The sequence below is a fragment of the Astatotilapia calliptera genome, chromosome 11 (genome assembly GCF_900246225.1).
Source record: "Astatotilapia calliptera chromosome 11, fAstCal1.2, whole genome shotgun sequence".
NCBI classification, from domain to species: domain Eukaryota; kingdom Metazoa; phylum Chordata; class Actinopteri; order Cichliformes; family Cichlidae; genus Astatotilapia; species Astatotilapia calliptera.
This window is the reverse complement of record NC_039312.1, coordinates 17335544-17349767: the sequence shown is the minus strand read 5'-3', so window position 1 is coordinate 17349767 and position 14224 is coordinate 17335544. Positions and strand designations below refer to the sequence as shown.

At 38.4% G+C, this 14224-nt stretch overlaps 3 protein-coding genes across 4 annotated transcripts in view; 1 reads left to right on the top strand and 2 right to left on the bottom strand.

The window, feature by feature from the left end:
- LOC113031860 (serum paraoxonase/arylesterase 2-like) overlaps nt 1–507 on the bottom strand; it is a 4077-nt gene extending 3570 nt beyond the window's left edge. The window contains exons 1-3 of the mRNA XM_026184332.1: nt 388–507; nt 231–301; nt 86–141 (exon numbers count right to left, since the gene is read on the bottom strand). Coding sequence (XP_026040117.1) covers nt 86–141; nt 231–301; nt 388–464 — 204 coding nt within the window. The 5' untranslated portion in view covers nt 465–507. The remainder of the gene's footprint in view (nt 1–85; nt 142–230; nt 302–387) is intronic.
- A 3042-nt stretch (nt 508–3549) lies between these two features.
- On the bottom strand, nt 3550–10001 carry LOC113032461 (casein kinase II subunit alpha-like). The gene is made up of 15 exons (XM_026185396.1): nt 9899–10001; nt 9084–9175; nt 8681–8757; nt 8352–8480; nt 8146–8257; nt 7950–8051; nt 7809–7859; nt 7646–7705; nt 7450–7533; nt 7240–7350; nt 7024–7125; nt 5516–5616; nt 5276–5424; nt 5089–5178; nt 3550–4402 (listed from the first exon to the last, which is right to left on the bottom strand). The coding sequence occupies exons 4-15, from the start codon at nt 8450–8452 to the stop codon at nt 4287–4289; spliced, it is 1179 nt and encodes a 392-aa protein (XP_026041181.1). The 5' UTR covers nt 8453–8480; nt 8681–8757; nt 9084–9175; nt 9899–10001; the 3' UTR covers nt 3550–4286.
- Nucleotides 10002–10652: 651 nt separating this feature from the next.
- Nucleotides 10653–14144, top strand: LOC113032535 (uncharacterized). Of its 2 annotated transcripts, XM_026185509.1 has the most exons (12): nt 10653–10749; nt 12013–12048; nt 12188–12249; nt 12333–12371; nt 12453–12500; nt 12653–12700; nt 12832–12882; nt 12971–13009; nt 13118–13516; nt 13601–13639; nt 13741–13812; nt 14009–14144. In XM_026185509.1, exons 2-11 carry the CDS (start codon nt 12041–12043, stop codon nt 13797–13799), a joined length of 792 nt encoding a protein of 263 aa, XP_026041294.1. In that variant the 5' UTR covers nt 10653–10749; nt 12013–12040; the 3' UTR covers nt 13800–13812; nt 14009–14144. The 2 variants fall into 2 exon arrangements, with proteins under 2 accessions (XP_026041294.1, XP_026041295.1); XM_026185510.1 differs by lacking the exon at nt 12013–12048.
- Nucleotides 14145–14224: the final 80 nt, after the last annotated feature.

Genomic DNA, 14224 nt, shown 5'->3' with positions numbered 1-14224 from the left:
TCTTATTACACACGATTGCTATGGGCTTTAAGACTGTTAACCTAAGAGGTGGAGATTTGGCTGCTTTACAGCAAAAACAACTTACAGTGCTGATAAGGGCAAGCCCGTTTTCCAGGATCGTTATATCCTCCGATCCATAATCTAAAAGCACAATATTCACATATTGTTAATTTTTCTGGTTTCTAGTCTGCATGAAAGTATCGGCTGCATTTTCTTGCATGTTGGCTTACCCAGATTTTTGAGTGCAACACAGTTGGGGAGGTGTTTCGGGACGATCTCTCTAGTAGCAAGGCACCTTTTCCTGCAGAGTTTGCATAAAAAAAAAAAGTTATTTTGAAACAGTCCGAGCGCACAAAAGTGCTTCGACATGAACGCTATCTGTAGTACCTGAGGTTGATAAATCTCTCTCCTAACAGCACCGACAAGGCAGCTACAAAAAGTGAAATGTATGCGAGCTTTCCCATTTTGAAATCTGGAGGAGGAAAGGTTTTCAAACGGACTTAAAAACTGCAACAGCGGGGCGTTCCCGAAATGCTGCATTCATGACAATCCGAAATACCGCTTCTTACCATGTGAAATAAGAAATGCATCGCTTATATATATCGCATTGTGAATCTCTAAATTTGATAAACACGTAAATTTGCTGTAGATCCAAAGAGTTAGCATCTAAAAGACAGATCTATGTTGTTTGTGCGCATGAAAGTTGGGTATTTTGAAAGTTGACAGATGTTGCATTTTTTGCCCTTAGTAGACCATGAAGTGCACACAGCCTGCAGGTTTGTTCCTAATATTCTAAACACATTCTACCAGCAGAGTTGCCTCATGATTAACATTTGGCCTCTTGACTCTGCACATGCAATGGAGTCACCTTTGTGTGTAATATGTACCTTTGTGAGCCCTCTGGGAACATCCAGTGCACCTGTATGGGATTATCTTTTAGTAAATTTCACTTTCTGTAAGGGGATATGTACTCACTGGTCACTTCATTAGATACACATTTTTAACCCCTTGTTAACAGCTAATGAGCAAGTCACATGGCAGCAACTCAGTGCGTTTAGAAATGTAGACCTGGTAAAGATGACCTGCTGAAGTTGAAACGGAGCATCAGAATGATGGAGAAAAGTGATCTAAGTGGCTGAAAGCGGCATGGTTTTTGGTGCTGGCCTGATTATTTCACTAACTGCTGGGATTTTCCCACACAACCATCGCTAGAGTTTACAGAGGATGGTTTGTAAAAGAGAAACTATCCAGTGAGGAGCAGTTCTTTGGGTGAAAATGGTCAGAGGAGAATGTCTCAAATAAACGCCTGTTTCAGCCAAAGTATGCAGAAGAGCATTTCTCAACACACAGCATGTTGAAGACTGAAGCACATGGGCTAAATCTACACTACTGGCTGCCACGCCTGTGAGCTAAGAAGAGGTGCAGTCCCAAGAAGTAATTTCCGTCACCGAAATTGCTGAATGCACGGGGGAAGGTTTAAAAAGTGTATTGACATTAAAAATGTCTTTTTCAAGAAAGATCTGGCCAAGATTGCAGTAGAAATTGCAACAAGTATAACCCCACCATTCTGCAAAGATATCTTATGAGCCAAAAGAAGATTGGACTGATTCTAATGCAGCTACAAACACACAGAGTGATGAAGATTAAACAGATCGTTCTTTATTTTATATATAAACTCTTCATAAATCCTGCTGACTACAGTCTATTTACTAAAATATGCTAAATGATTACACATAAAAAACACAATTTCTGGCAGTTAATCAGTTGTTGGTATAACACATGAAACTGAAAAGAATATGGCATTATCAACATGAAAGCATGGATCCATCCTGCCTTGTATGGGCGGTTCAGGCTGCTGCTGGTGTAAGGGTGTGGGGGATGTTTGCTTGGCACATTTCGAATTATTGTTTAACTGGCACAGCCTACCTGACCATGTCCATCCCTTTATGACCACAGCGTGCCCATCGTCTGATGGCTGCTTCCAGCCAGATAACGTGCCGTGCCACAAAGTTCAAACCATGCCGAACAGTTTCTTGAACATGACAATGAGTCCATTGTACTCACATGGCCTCCACAGTCACCAGATCTCAAATGAATAAGCAACTTAATGTGATGGAATGGGAGATTCTCATCGCGGATGTGCAGCCAACAAATCTGCAGCAATTGCGTGATGCTCTCACATCAACACAAAGCAAAAATCTCTGAGGAATGTTTCCAGTACCTTAATGAACCTATGCCATATAGAATTTTAAGACAAAAAAGGGCTCAACCCAGAACAAGCAAGATGTACCTAATGAAGTGGCCGGTAACTATGCAAGTCATGCTGACTCACTCTCAGGTTTGCTGCTGTTGGTTACAGCATGATCAGGGCTGTGAATGCAGGTCCTTCCCACGTTTTAGACAGAATTAAAAACAAGCAAGCAAACACACAGAAGTCTTAATTAACAGTAATGTGAATATGAGTTGTGTATAATTATGGCATTGGATAGTTTTACTAATGTTTCTTAAGGTCAGCTATTCAATAAATCTCATATATAGCTTTTAGCAGGTTTGTAGTAGGTAAAGGGAAGTAGAGAAGTGTTTTTATGGTTTTCAGGTCCACGGGGGAAGTGGTGGCCTCCGAGCAGCCTGAGGATAGTTTGGGCCTGCTGTGAAGTGTCAGTTTAACTAGTGACATAGCAAAAAGGAGCGAGTTGACAGACCCCTCTGAATTCATAAATCAGGTGTGACTCTCTTTCTCCATGCTCCCTGCACTAATGGCTTGCTAAACTTCTCTCTCTTCCTGGCCTTTGAAAAATCTGCACTCACACCACAGTTTGGAGACTAATGTTTGCTTTTGTAATCCGGACAACCTTCCTCCCAATGCAAGGTTTCAGCATTAGGCTGTTTTTGAACCAGTAGTGAAGATAACCATTTAAAAGCCTTCTATCGCCACTCATTCACATTTTCAGTGTAACTGGACTGAAAAAAAGGACTATTTCTCTATTTTTCTTTTTAATAACAGCTACCAAAACTATGACTAAAGTGACTTCTTTTAGCCACAATAATCATATATTAAAAATAAGATATTGCCAGTTATAAAAACATGGGGTTAGCTTCCAAAATTAGCAGCCTGGTGATGTTTTTTCTTTTTTTTCATGAACAGAATGGCCTGCGATAGTCAGAAATCCCAGCCTAATTCATTGTTTTATTCCACGCTTGCACTGGGGCGTGGTCCTCGACAAGCTCAAACAGCTCTACCTGGTTCTGAGAATTTTATCTGACAAATGATAAGAAAAATATAATATGGAAATAATCTCAAGGGGTGTGTGTGAGCGATTACATATGTGTTCATTTGTTGCCGTCAGGTATTTCGAACCCTTACATTCTAAAAACACACCTATATCCACTAGTCCATCTAAAGGAAACCTAATATTAGGTGTAAATATTCATTCAAGTAAACTTTTCTTGCAGTAAACAATGACTATGGTGTTTCCATTCATTGACACATACCTACATGACCAGCCTGATGTACTGGTGTATATTCAATAACATGTAGGGCCTGCAAAACCCTGTTTAAATTGTTTATTTTTGAAGTTGTTTTCTGTAGGTGATGACCCCTCCCAACATAAAACAAAAAAGTTACAAAATTGTCTATAATCAAAATCATGTGTAAGAGACTTCATAAAAAACAAACATGAACACATACATACACATACAGAAGTGAAGTAACATAAAATTGGCAAACTATTGACCCTGTGAAACTCAGCATTGGGTGCATGCAACCTGACAGTAACTGTAGAATATCTACAAAAAGTCCAATTAAAGAACGATAGCGTCTAACAACTTCAAAACACCTACAACTCCTGCACGTTACATCGTGTGCGACCAGCGAGCGCTGTTGGGTGGGGCGCGCCAGATTCCTGACTCTTGTTTCGTGAAGTCGTGTCAAAGGTTCACAGTGTAATACAGCAGGATCCCCGTCAAACAGTTTCAAGAGCAAGACTGTATATTTGAAACATACAAAATAAATTTTTATTATCCATTCTCTTCAGGTCTACATCTCATTAGGATTTCTAGACAATAGCATTGTCAAGTAACACACCCAAATTAATTTCTAATAATTCTGACAGGTGCAACAATACATTTCTGTCAAGTCCAGGTGTCAAAATAGAACTGAATGTGAAAAGCAATTTAAATCTTCTTTGTTATTTTTCCAACATAAAAGGGGGAGCCATGGCCCTGGGTCGTAGTGAGAGCTACGTGGGTCATGGCCGTGGGACACAAACACGGGTGAGGAAGTGGCTTCAGGGCTGGGCCCCGGTGGCCGCAGGGACTTGTGTGGCCAGGGTGTTGGGGGCGGGGATGACGGGTGATCCAGCAATGTTAGCCATGGGCTGTGTGGAGGACATTGAGGTGATGCCTAGGAAAGGAAGAAGGATCATTAATCACCCAGAAAATGCACAATTACAGAAAGGAGGGAGATCAAAGAACGGGCATCACGATGGGCTGGATCTTACACCACAAGTAAAAATATTCATAATCACAAAGTTCAAGCCAGCTAGAATAATACAGGTGTTTTCAAAATGTTCCATAGTTATAATATACAATCAGCACACATCTTCGTACACACGCATGCTGTTAGGTTGCTTCAATTTGTTTCAACTGAACTTTTCTATTTTCAAAAGGAAAAAGTGTGAAGCTGTCCAGGTGCCATTCTGAGAAAAGTAAATATGAGCAACTCCTGCAGAGCATGCCTTAAACGCACCTGCAGCTGATATTATTATGTACCAAAGTTACCTGATGCAATCTATAAGAAATGTTGCCACATTACTAATCAGAAAATCACAGCTCTAAACGGTGATGTACTTTATTAATGTTTTTTAACACCAGTGCATAACTTTAACTGCAGCCACTGTCAGCAGGTGCTCCTTCAAAAAAAAAAAAAAAAAAAAGTCAACAAAGTCACATCTCTACTTTACAGTAAAGGGCTAATTATAGATATCTAACAGAGGTCATCTATCTTCTAGATAATTCTTTGCAAAAGCATCGTGCAGCTAGCAAGACTGTTGTCTGTAAGTGCATGCCACTTTGAACAAGATTACTCACCGGCCATCATACTTGAGGAGCTGACTGGAGTGGAGCTGGCAGCCATCCCTCCAGGAGTGGCCCCCCTTCCCTGATCTTTTACGATGGGATCTGAGAACAAACATGTATGTAAGCAACCACAAAATGTTTAAAAAAAAAAAAAAAAAAAAAAAGCAATACATGCAGAGACAGGAAATACAAGACTTACAGAAGTAAGGATGATCCATGGCCTCTCTGGCCGTGAGGCGGGCTTGATGGTCGTAACGCAGCAGTTTGTCAAGGAAGTCTAGAGCCTCTGTACTGACTAGGTGCTGGTTCTCGCTGTGCACAAACCTTTCCCACCTTTTGCGGGAATGCCTAGAGGCAAACAATTGGCCATTGAGATTTAGTCATAAGCCAAAACACTCAATGGATGCTTTATTATGAACAAGCAGCTATGATCTTTTACCTTCCCAGAATGTCATTGAACCGTGGATCCAGCTCAATGTTGTACTTGTCAATGTAGTCATACAGGTCCTCTGTGCCAAGTACTTTTGCAATTCGCACAAGCTGCAAAACAAAAAAAAATACAATTAATAATAATAAAAAAAGCAGTTGGATTACATGAAGCATTTGTTTGACCATGGTGTGTACAGACCAATAATTAATGGTGGGAGAGTACAAATATAGGACAACACATTTTGTTATATTAAGACTGGGCATGTTTGACACTCATTCTGTTCATTCTGCTTTTAATCATAAAACTTATCAAAGCACGCTTAAAGGAAAATAATTTAAAAACCTGATGATAGTAATTATTTAAGAATCAGACATTATTTTTATTTAAAAAAAACCCCAAACAAACAAAAACATGTGAGCACAGAGTGGAAGTAGTACAAAGTGAACACTTGAAATATAAAATGATGAGAGAAAAAAAACAAAAATAAAAAAATAAAAAATGAAAATTTGCTACATCATACCAAAAAAAAAAAAAAATTAAAAAAGACAAAAAAAAACCAAAAAAAAAAAAAAAAAAAAAACCATACAGTTCCAGTGGTTGATTTTCTTATCAGTCACACATATTTCCAGAAAATAAAAGCCCACGCGAATAAACGTGTAATTTAACCTTTTACTGTGATTCAGTATTTTTTTTTATTAGCAACGACCAAAGGTTTCCTATTTATCGATGGTGGTTTACTTCAACTGGGTGGAGCATCTAGAGAAATGATTAACTGATCGTAGCACAGTCATCGTTATGATAGCTTTTCCTTTGAAAGTATATGAATCAACCTTGTGACCCTTAAACTGGTTTGAAATGCTACGACTGTTTCAGTAAGTAAGAAATACCGATATGAATCATCTGTCGCTCGCTGCATTTTGATATTATAATTCAAGAAATGGAATTATGCTAGATGAATTAATGCTGATAAATACAACTGAAAACTGCATTAGCAGGTGATCGAAAGCTAAAATGTACAAATAATCAAATATGGAATACTAACGTTTTATAAGAGAGGTTCAATAAAGGATCCTAACTATTTAGTTACAATAAAGAGGACTTGATGCTAGGCTTCAATTTAATGGACTACTTTAGCATCTTGACCTTAGTCCTAGTGTAGATAAGCAAAGCTCCTAACATAACTGACATTATAGACGGGATTAAACTGTGTCATGACGTACGCCCTTAGATATGTCGTCACGGCTTGCACCCTTTGTTTTTTTCCTGGTTCATTTAATACATCAAGCTGGCACAAAGTTAAGAATAAACAAACCCTGAAGCAATCGCTGCTGGTTTTCCACACAAGGTTATGATGACACCAGCACCTGCTCTGAGAATACTAGTGTGACTGTGTAGAAAATAAAAATACTCTGTATTGTGGGGAAAAAAAAAAGCTCTGCAGCTCTATTTTGGCCATAAGGTCCCTGACCACACTGACAAGACTATATTTAAAGAACAAAAACAAAAAAAGATCATACCTGATCATAGTTGTCATGACCATGAAAGAAAGGTTCCTTCCTGAAGATCATGCTGGCGAGCATGCAACCCAAACTCCACATGTCCAAGCTGTAGTCATACATCTACAAATAATATAAAGACGGGCACTGGATTGAAGTGGCTTCCTGACTTGATTATATATTGAACACAGACATTTATTTGCCTCTACATGCAGATAGTAATATAAAGAGTTTCACCTGGTAGTCTACCAGCAGTTCAGGTCCTTTGAAGTACCTGGATGCCACTCTCACGTTGTATTCTTGGTTTGGATGGTAGAATTCAGCCAAACCCCAATCGATTAGACGGAGCTGAACAAGAAGAACAAGTCAGAATATGCTGCAATAACTGTATCGGGCTACAAGCCTAAGCAAATGATAATGACAATAGCCAACATAATAATACAATACCTTTCTATGTTCATGATCAATCATTACATTGTGTGGCTTGACGTCTCTGTGCATAATTCCCATACTGTGGCAGTAATCCAGAGCCTGCCATTAAAAAATTTTTTAAAAATAAATAAATAAAAAGATATATATTGATCTAACGTTTCCAATATAACAGAACAGCTGGTGCAATCCACATGTACGAAAAACTGCTTACCTTTAAGATTTCGTACATGTAGAACCGTATGTCAAAGTCGGACAGAGTTTGATACAATTGCTGTAAAAGAATAAAAAACAAAACAAATTATAGGCAGTTTGGGGAAAAAATAGTAAGATTAACATTTCAAAATTAGCAGTCCACAAAAACACAACATCATTACCTTGAAGTCTGTGTTGTTGACATGTTCAAACACCAGAGCTGGGGTCCGTGACTAAAAGAAAAAGGGAAATGTGTGTTTTTGCAAAAAGTCTTTCGCGTTTAAAAGCCTCGAATTATTTTAAGTAGAAAAACAGAACATTACCACAGGGTCCTTGACGATATCTAACAGTGAGATGATATTTGGACCACCCCTCAAATTCTCCAGGATCTTTATTTCTCTCTTGATTTTCTTTTTCTTGACAGGCTATGGACAGGGACGAGGTCTCATGAGGCTTATAAAATCTCAACTGAAGTGACAAGGTGAAATCCACCAACAATCAATCGATAAACATCCATACCTTCAGTATTTTGACGACCACTTTTTCATTGTTTGTGATGTTTATGGCTTCAAACACTTCACTATATTTGCCTCTCCCTAGTTTTCTGACTAGCTGATAGTCGTCTTGGTTGCTGGGGAAAATTTTTTTTAAAAGTCAGAGTTAAAAACCTAAGGAAAAAAAACAAAACTAAACCAAGGTCACCAACAATAACCCCTTTTCCTTACCCCCATTCAACAACATGGGACTCATAGTCCCAGTATTCCCGAGGTCTCTGTGTGTTTACATCAGGGTAAACTCGAGAGCGGCTTGGAACAGGGCCAGACATATTCTACAAAGGGTCTTCTCTAAATCTCCTGAGATGAGACAGAAAAAGGACAAATGATATTATACAATAAAGCTCTATTAAAATCACAGGGGCACAAATGTGCAAGACAAATACATACTGATGGTTACATAAGCATTTTTGAGTACTGGTTTAGCATTCCAACTGTTATAAACAGCCTTGTATATAAAATGTTGGCCAAATATTGAAATATAAGACAGCACAGCATACCTGGGAGGTTTCCTCCAGGACAATGGTGAAAGGTGAACTGAAACAAAGTTGGCTGAAATGCCTCTACGGTAAGTAAGCTACATAGGAAAACAGACAAAAAAAATATACACATATATATATTGTTAAAAACCATACCAGTTCTTGGCATTTATTAAATATTACAGGAAGAAATGATGAGCAATGTGTAGCAAAAAGTTTAAGACATATTTAGACTCAATGGTAGCCTGATTAAAACTTTCAAAAGAAAAATGTGAATATTCCCCACACGCTACAGAAGAGCAGTAATAATATCTTAAGTAAAACAGAGCAATTTTAAAGTAAAACAGACACGTTTAAACAAAACTAAGGATAGCCCGGGGATGTCTAGTGTGTGGAAATGTGCTGGCGTATAAAATGGAGCAACCTGAATGTTAAATGGGGGCATCCAACCAGTCTAATCAGGAGGTACGGGGTTCAATACAGTCATCACTGGGGGCTACACCAAGCCAGTATCTCCTGTTGAAACGGGGCAGAAATGTAGGTCAATTAAAATCAACAGTATCAATCAGGAAAACACGAGCAGTGTGCTAGCCAACGTACGCCAACCACTATATAACGTTATTAAGGTTATGTCAAATTTACGAGCACACGAAGAGCATCCAGTCGACAAATGATCTATCTGCTACGAGACACGCGTTTAGCTGGAGCCAGTTTGCCCGTTTAATACTTTGATGAAGAGGTGAAATGTGCGCACAAGCCTTCTGTGGCCCCACAAGGCCTACTGTGGAGCTAAGAGATAGCCGGGCAGCTGGCTTACATGCTAGTTAGCATTAGCTTCGCCAACTGCAGAGTAAAAAAAAAAAAGCCGGGTACAAAGTCACAACAAGCTCTCGACCACACTATGGGTCTGTAACGGAAAGAAAATAATAATTCTGCGTTAAAGTAGTAAAACGACTTCCCAATTGCCCATTATTAAAGTGGAACTTCACAAAAAGCTTCGAAAAAATATATTTCTTAAAGCTAAAAAGTGCTAAGCTAACAAGCTAGGGGAGTGAATAGCCAGCTTGGCTGGCGAGGCAACTGGCTGACAACGCCTTGAAAAAACACCCTTGAATCACTGTGATCGAACAGCAGAATGGCGTCGCGGCTGTGTTACTTATCCATAGCCTTTCCTCGTGTGCATAGCACCCACAAATAGCTCTAAACCAACGAATATTTGCGATTAAATAACCCGATTACCTCTCAGCGTTGTTGGGACGTCAATATGGCGATGCTCGAGATCAAGAGCTTAGTGCGAACAGCCTCTCCTGCAGGGGGCGCTCTCTCTTTTCCTTTTCATAGGGAGACTGTAACTCAGTCTGCCACCAACAGGTCTCGCTAGAGGAGGAAACTTTGATCCGGACGTCTCTGTAGTTAAAGCTTTTTAGTTTATTTAAAACTCAGTGTTCGGTTCCACAAGTAGACTAAAACATCCCATCTGTTAAAAACAAGTAAATGTATGAATATAAATAAATGTATTACTGTGTGCATAATATTGTATTTTGGCTTTCTTGTTTCTATTTTGTTTCTATTTTTTTTTTTCTTCTAATATATCTCTAATTCATTTTTTCTTCCTGTACCTTGTGCTTTTGTAACAAGTGAATTTCCCCTGTGTGGGTTTAAGCAAGGCCTATGCCTATATTTATCTGAGCATCACAAACGGTTTACTTAATTCAGTACTGTTATTTTCACATCTGACATCGGGAAAATACCTAAATAATAAATGTAATCATTTAAGGTTGAAATTTGATTACTTTTCTTAAAGTGACCCAAAATACACGAAAATAAAACTCAAATATGACCTTCATTCATTGAGATTTTTTTTTAGGTCCACTAATGTGCGTCAAATCAAGGAAAATGTGTAGTAGGGAATTTTGAAACTGTGAAAATGTACATGCCATGTTTATCTATCACATGAATAGTCAGTGTTTCCTCCACATTTGCCCAGGTTTCTGCAGACAAAGGAACCTATTGGTCTTTGAAGGATCACGGTGGAATCGCCAAACAGCATCATAGTAAAACATCAGGGGGAATGATCATAAGTAACAGAGGTATGAGGTCTGAAATAAGGTGGGCATAGTGGTAGACTGGTTAACACTGTTGCCTCAGTGCAAAAAGGTTCCTGGTTCATATGCTTGCTGTGGCATCTCTGTGTGGAATTTGCATGCTTGATCTACTTCAGTGTATCTAGAGTGGGGTTTTTTCCCCCACAGTCCAAAGACTGTCAGGTTAATTGGGGATTTTGAATTTGCAGTCAATATGAAGAAGATAAAATACTTAAAGTGTATGGAATAAAGTTCTGTATAAATGTATAGTTAAAGTGTGAATTATAGTAAGACGAGTGATCATTAAAGCTATACTAAATATAAATGTGTGTACCAGCAGATAACACATGTGAGAATATCTAACAATAAACAAACTGTAATCCATCTATTCTGAACTATTGAAACAGAGATTAAAGGAGGGAATGCGGCAGAACAAGATTATAATGGCATGTGTGTGATTGACCTTTTATTGCTGCTTTGAATGCACAGACAAGTTTGCAATAAGCATTCTTTTGCTCTAAGTGTTCATTAACATTGAATAAATATTGATCATCTGTGAAACAATATTTAAGGATAAATCATTCATTTATTAATGCAGAACAGGTTTTGTATATATTCTAAATTGATCTGATCTGTTGTTCAAAATTTGTTGTAAACTTTTACTATGAATTCAAAATTGATCTGAATCATAATGTGAAAGCATATAGATTATGAACAATAAGGGTTAAATGTGATTTACATAATTTTCATGCTTTTAATATCATTGTGGTTGTACTGTAGAACTAGAGAAAGAAGGGATATATATGAAATTGCAATCTAAATAGATTCACCTGAAATCTTGCACTCTTCATGACATTTGTAGAACCACAATGAATAAATGGACAATGGAGAAACAATACATGTTCTGTGGCCATAGAATAGCCTCAGGGGCATTTCTCTGAAAAAAAAAAAAAAAACCAGCCACCTGTAATTAACACATAAATGAGGGGAAGACCAGTGGCTTCTGTGAATGTTAAGAATGATTGTTGTCATACTGAACTGAAATGAATAGGCCTTTGTAAACATATCAGAGCCTTTAACCTAATTGTTGCTCCTCTACGTGCCATTCACGCACTGTTCAACACAAAGAAACAGTCTTTGACTAAAACTCAATTTGATACTTCTTGTGAGAATCTATAATTAACTAAGGCAAGGCCTATTAAAGGTCACAAAGTGAGACAAAGCAGCAGCACATAAAAGCCACCTAACTGCACCCTTACTGACCAACAGTGGACAGACCCAGGACCCAAAGTCAGCAATGAAGATGTAAGTCTGGATGGATTTATTTTGCATTTTAAACTTCTGTAATTAAAGCTACTTTCATGTACTAGCCACAAATGAGATATTGCATTAGTTTTGATATAAGTATATATTTTCTAACTGAAATCTTGAATAATTTTTTCAGCCTCTTGTGTTGCCTGCTCCTGCTTCCGTTTGCAGATATGGTGGTGGCAGCTTCTATCAAAGGTAAACCATTGAAAGAGAGTAAATAATTAAATATTGTTCAGGAAACTGTTAATTTTGTAATAAAATTCAAATCTGTCTAACAGGGCAATCCCCAAAAGAAGATGTGTTAAGCTTTCTACATGGTAAGAACTATTCATGTCGCTAAACAATGCTTGTACCATTGTTTGAAATGATCACAAGACTTGTTCATTGCAAATTTGTAGATGCACTAGCACTTACTACAGAAAGGACCACACCTGCAGCCGTCACAGGTCAGTGCTTCCAAATGTAGCTTTCAGATGTACTCACATCCTCAAATTACTTTTGGTTCTCTATAAAAAAAATCCTGAGTGCATTAAAGAGAACAGAAACATTTCTAGTAATCGTGCTGTTTTTGTTGTTTACTTTTACTTGTTTAATGCAGCACAAAGGACCACTCTATGTGGCACTGTGAATGAGCAAGACTCAGACGGTACACTTTTTTGTTGTTTCCTTTTTCATTTTTAAAGAGCATCTAAAAACACACTGAACAAAACAAAAGAACTCAAACAAACAAAAAAGCACAATTACTTTTTCAATAAATGGCTAAAAATTCATTCACAGATATGTCAGATGCCAAATCTACAGAGAGCTCTGAAACCAACAGATGTTCAGGTACGTGAGCAATTTGGATGATGTGCAAATTTAGTAAAAAAGAATGTAATGCAATATCAGTAAACAAAGACATTTTCTAATATTTCAGAACCTGATGCGTTTGACAAAAATGGAGATGAAAGCAGAGGTGCAGTGCTTTTAATCAAAATTATTAGCCAATTGAATCAAACTGTCTGTATCAGTGCGGTGAATGTGGTGATTCAGATGGCATAGCAATGACTTCCATTCTTCCTAGATGTATCCAAAGACCTTGACAGCGATGAGATCATGATTCCTGGAGCTGTGGCAAAAAATGAGGCTCCGTCAAGGAAGGTGACTGTAGTGGGCAAAGACGGTATGGCAGCGATGGATATGACCAGCAGCCTGGTTCAGGACCATGGGAGCAGGGAGCATAGTTTGATTCAAGGAGAACTCCAAGCAAGCAGAGACAGTGAGGAAGGAGGGATAACAAATGCTTGGGAGGGTGGCGGTCAAAGCACCAATCTCCAAAGGTGGGCCACACGAGGAAAAGTTAATGGGATGAGTGGTATGTTGGTCCATGGCCAAATCAGAGAAAGGCCAAATTGGGGTAGTTTGGAAGACAGCAGTGACAGCCTGGCTGGAGTCAGCACCAATAAACAAACGGACTATGATGGTAAGACCATATTCTGTATGACATATTTCCAGGAGTTATGCTGTGAGAAATAAAAAAGCTATACAATTGTTAATATTCCCACAGAAACCAGAGAATATATGAGCTCTGAAACCTATCCAGTTGGTAAGAATTTGTTGTTCTCTTAATTACTAATGTAATGCACACAGTGACTGTTTCCAGAGGGTTATATCAGTGTTTGTGATCCTATCTTTTCTTTGCTTTAGTCCCACAAGAGCACAGGCCCAGCAGCTGGCCCATTCCATCCAAGAGCCATGTCGTTTGATGAGCACACAGAGGTCAGTTTCCTCTGGATTTGAATCACATTTCAAGTATAACTCCAAGTAACCAACCTGACTTAGAAAACCACTGATGCCACATTGCCCGACTTAATTCCTCACATTTCCTTCACTTAAGATGAACCAGTTTTCTATATCTGGCTTGTGTTCCACATGTTCTGATTGCAGTTTTAACATTTTTCCTCTCTATTTTCAGATTGCATGTCTTCCTTATGAATCACGGATCACTGTCTGTTGACTCAGGAGACTCAACTTAAGACAGTTTGCTTCCACATCCGGATACTGCAGGGACTTTTTCTATCCAAAATTAGATTTTCAGCACACGTTTTTGTTCTCTGATCAAACAAACAAATGTAAAAAATAAATATGTTTTGATTTAACCTGTGCTGGGTGTGTTGGTGTAAGCTGTCAG

What these genes read in the sequence shown, in the direction of transcription:
- LOC113032461 (XM_026185396.1), bottom strand. Translation starts at nt 8,452, where the DNA reads ATGTCTGGCCCTGTTCCAAGCCGCTCTCGAGTTTACCCTGATGTAAAC. An exon ending in TCCCATGTTGTTGAATGGGG is followed by an intron (nt 8,258 to 8,351) that starts GTAAGGAAAAGG and finishes AATTTTCCCCAG; the next exon opens with CAACCAAGACGACTATCAGC. An exon ending in AACTGCTGGTAGACTACCAG is followed by an intron (nt 7,126 to 7,239) that starts GTGAAACTCTTT and finishes TATTATTTGTAG; the next exon opens with ATGTATGACTACAGCTTGGA.
- LOC113032535 (XM_026185509.1), top strand. An exon ending in GGTGGCAGCTTCTATCAAAG is followed by an intron (nt 12,250 to 12,332) that starts GTAAACCATTGA and finishes TCTGTCTAACAG; the next exon opens with GGCAATCCCCAAAAGAAGAT. An exon ending in CTCTGAAACCTATCCAGTTG is followed by an intron (nt 13,640 to 13,740) that starts GTAAGAATTTGT and finishes TCTTTGCTTTAG; the next exon opens with TCCCACAAGAGCACAGGCCC.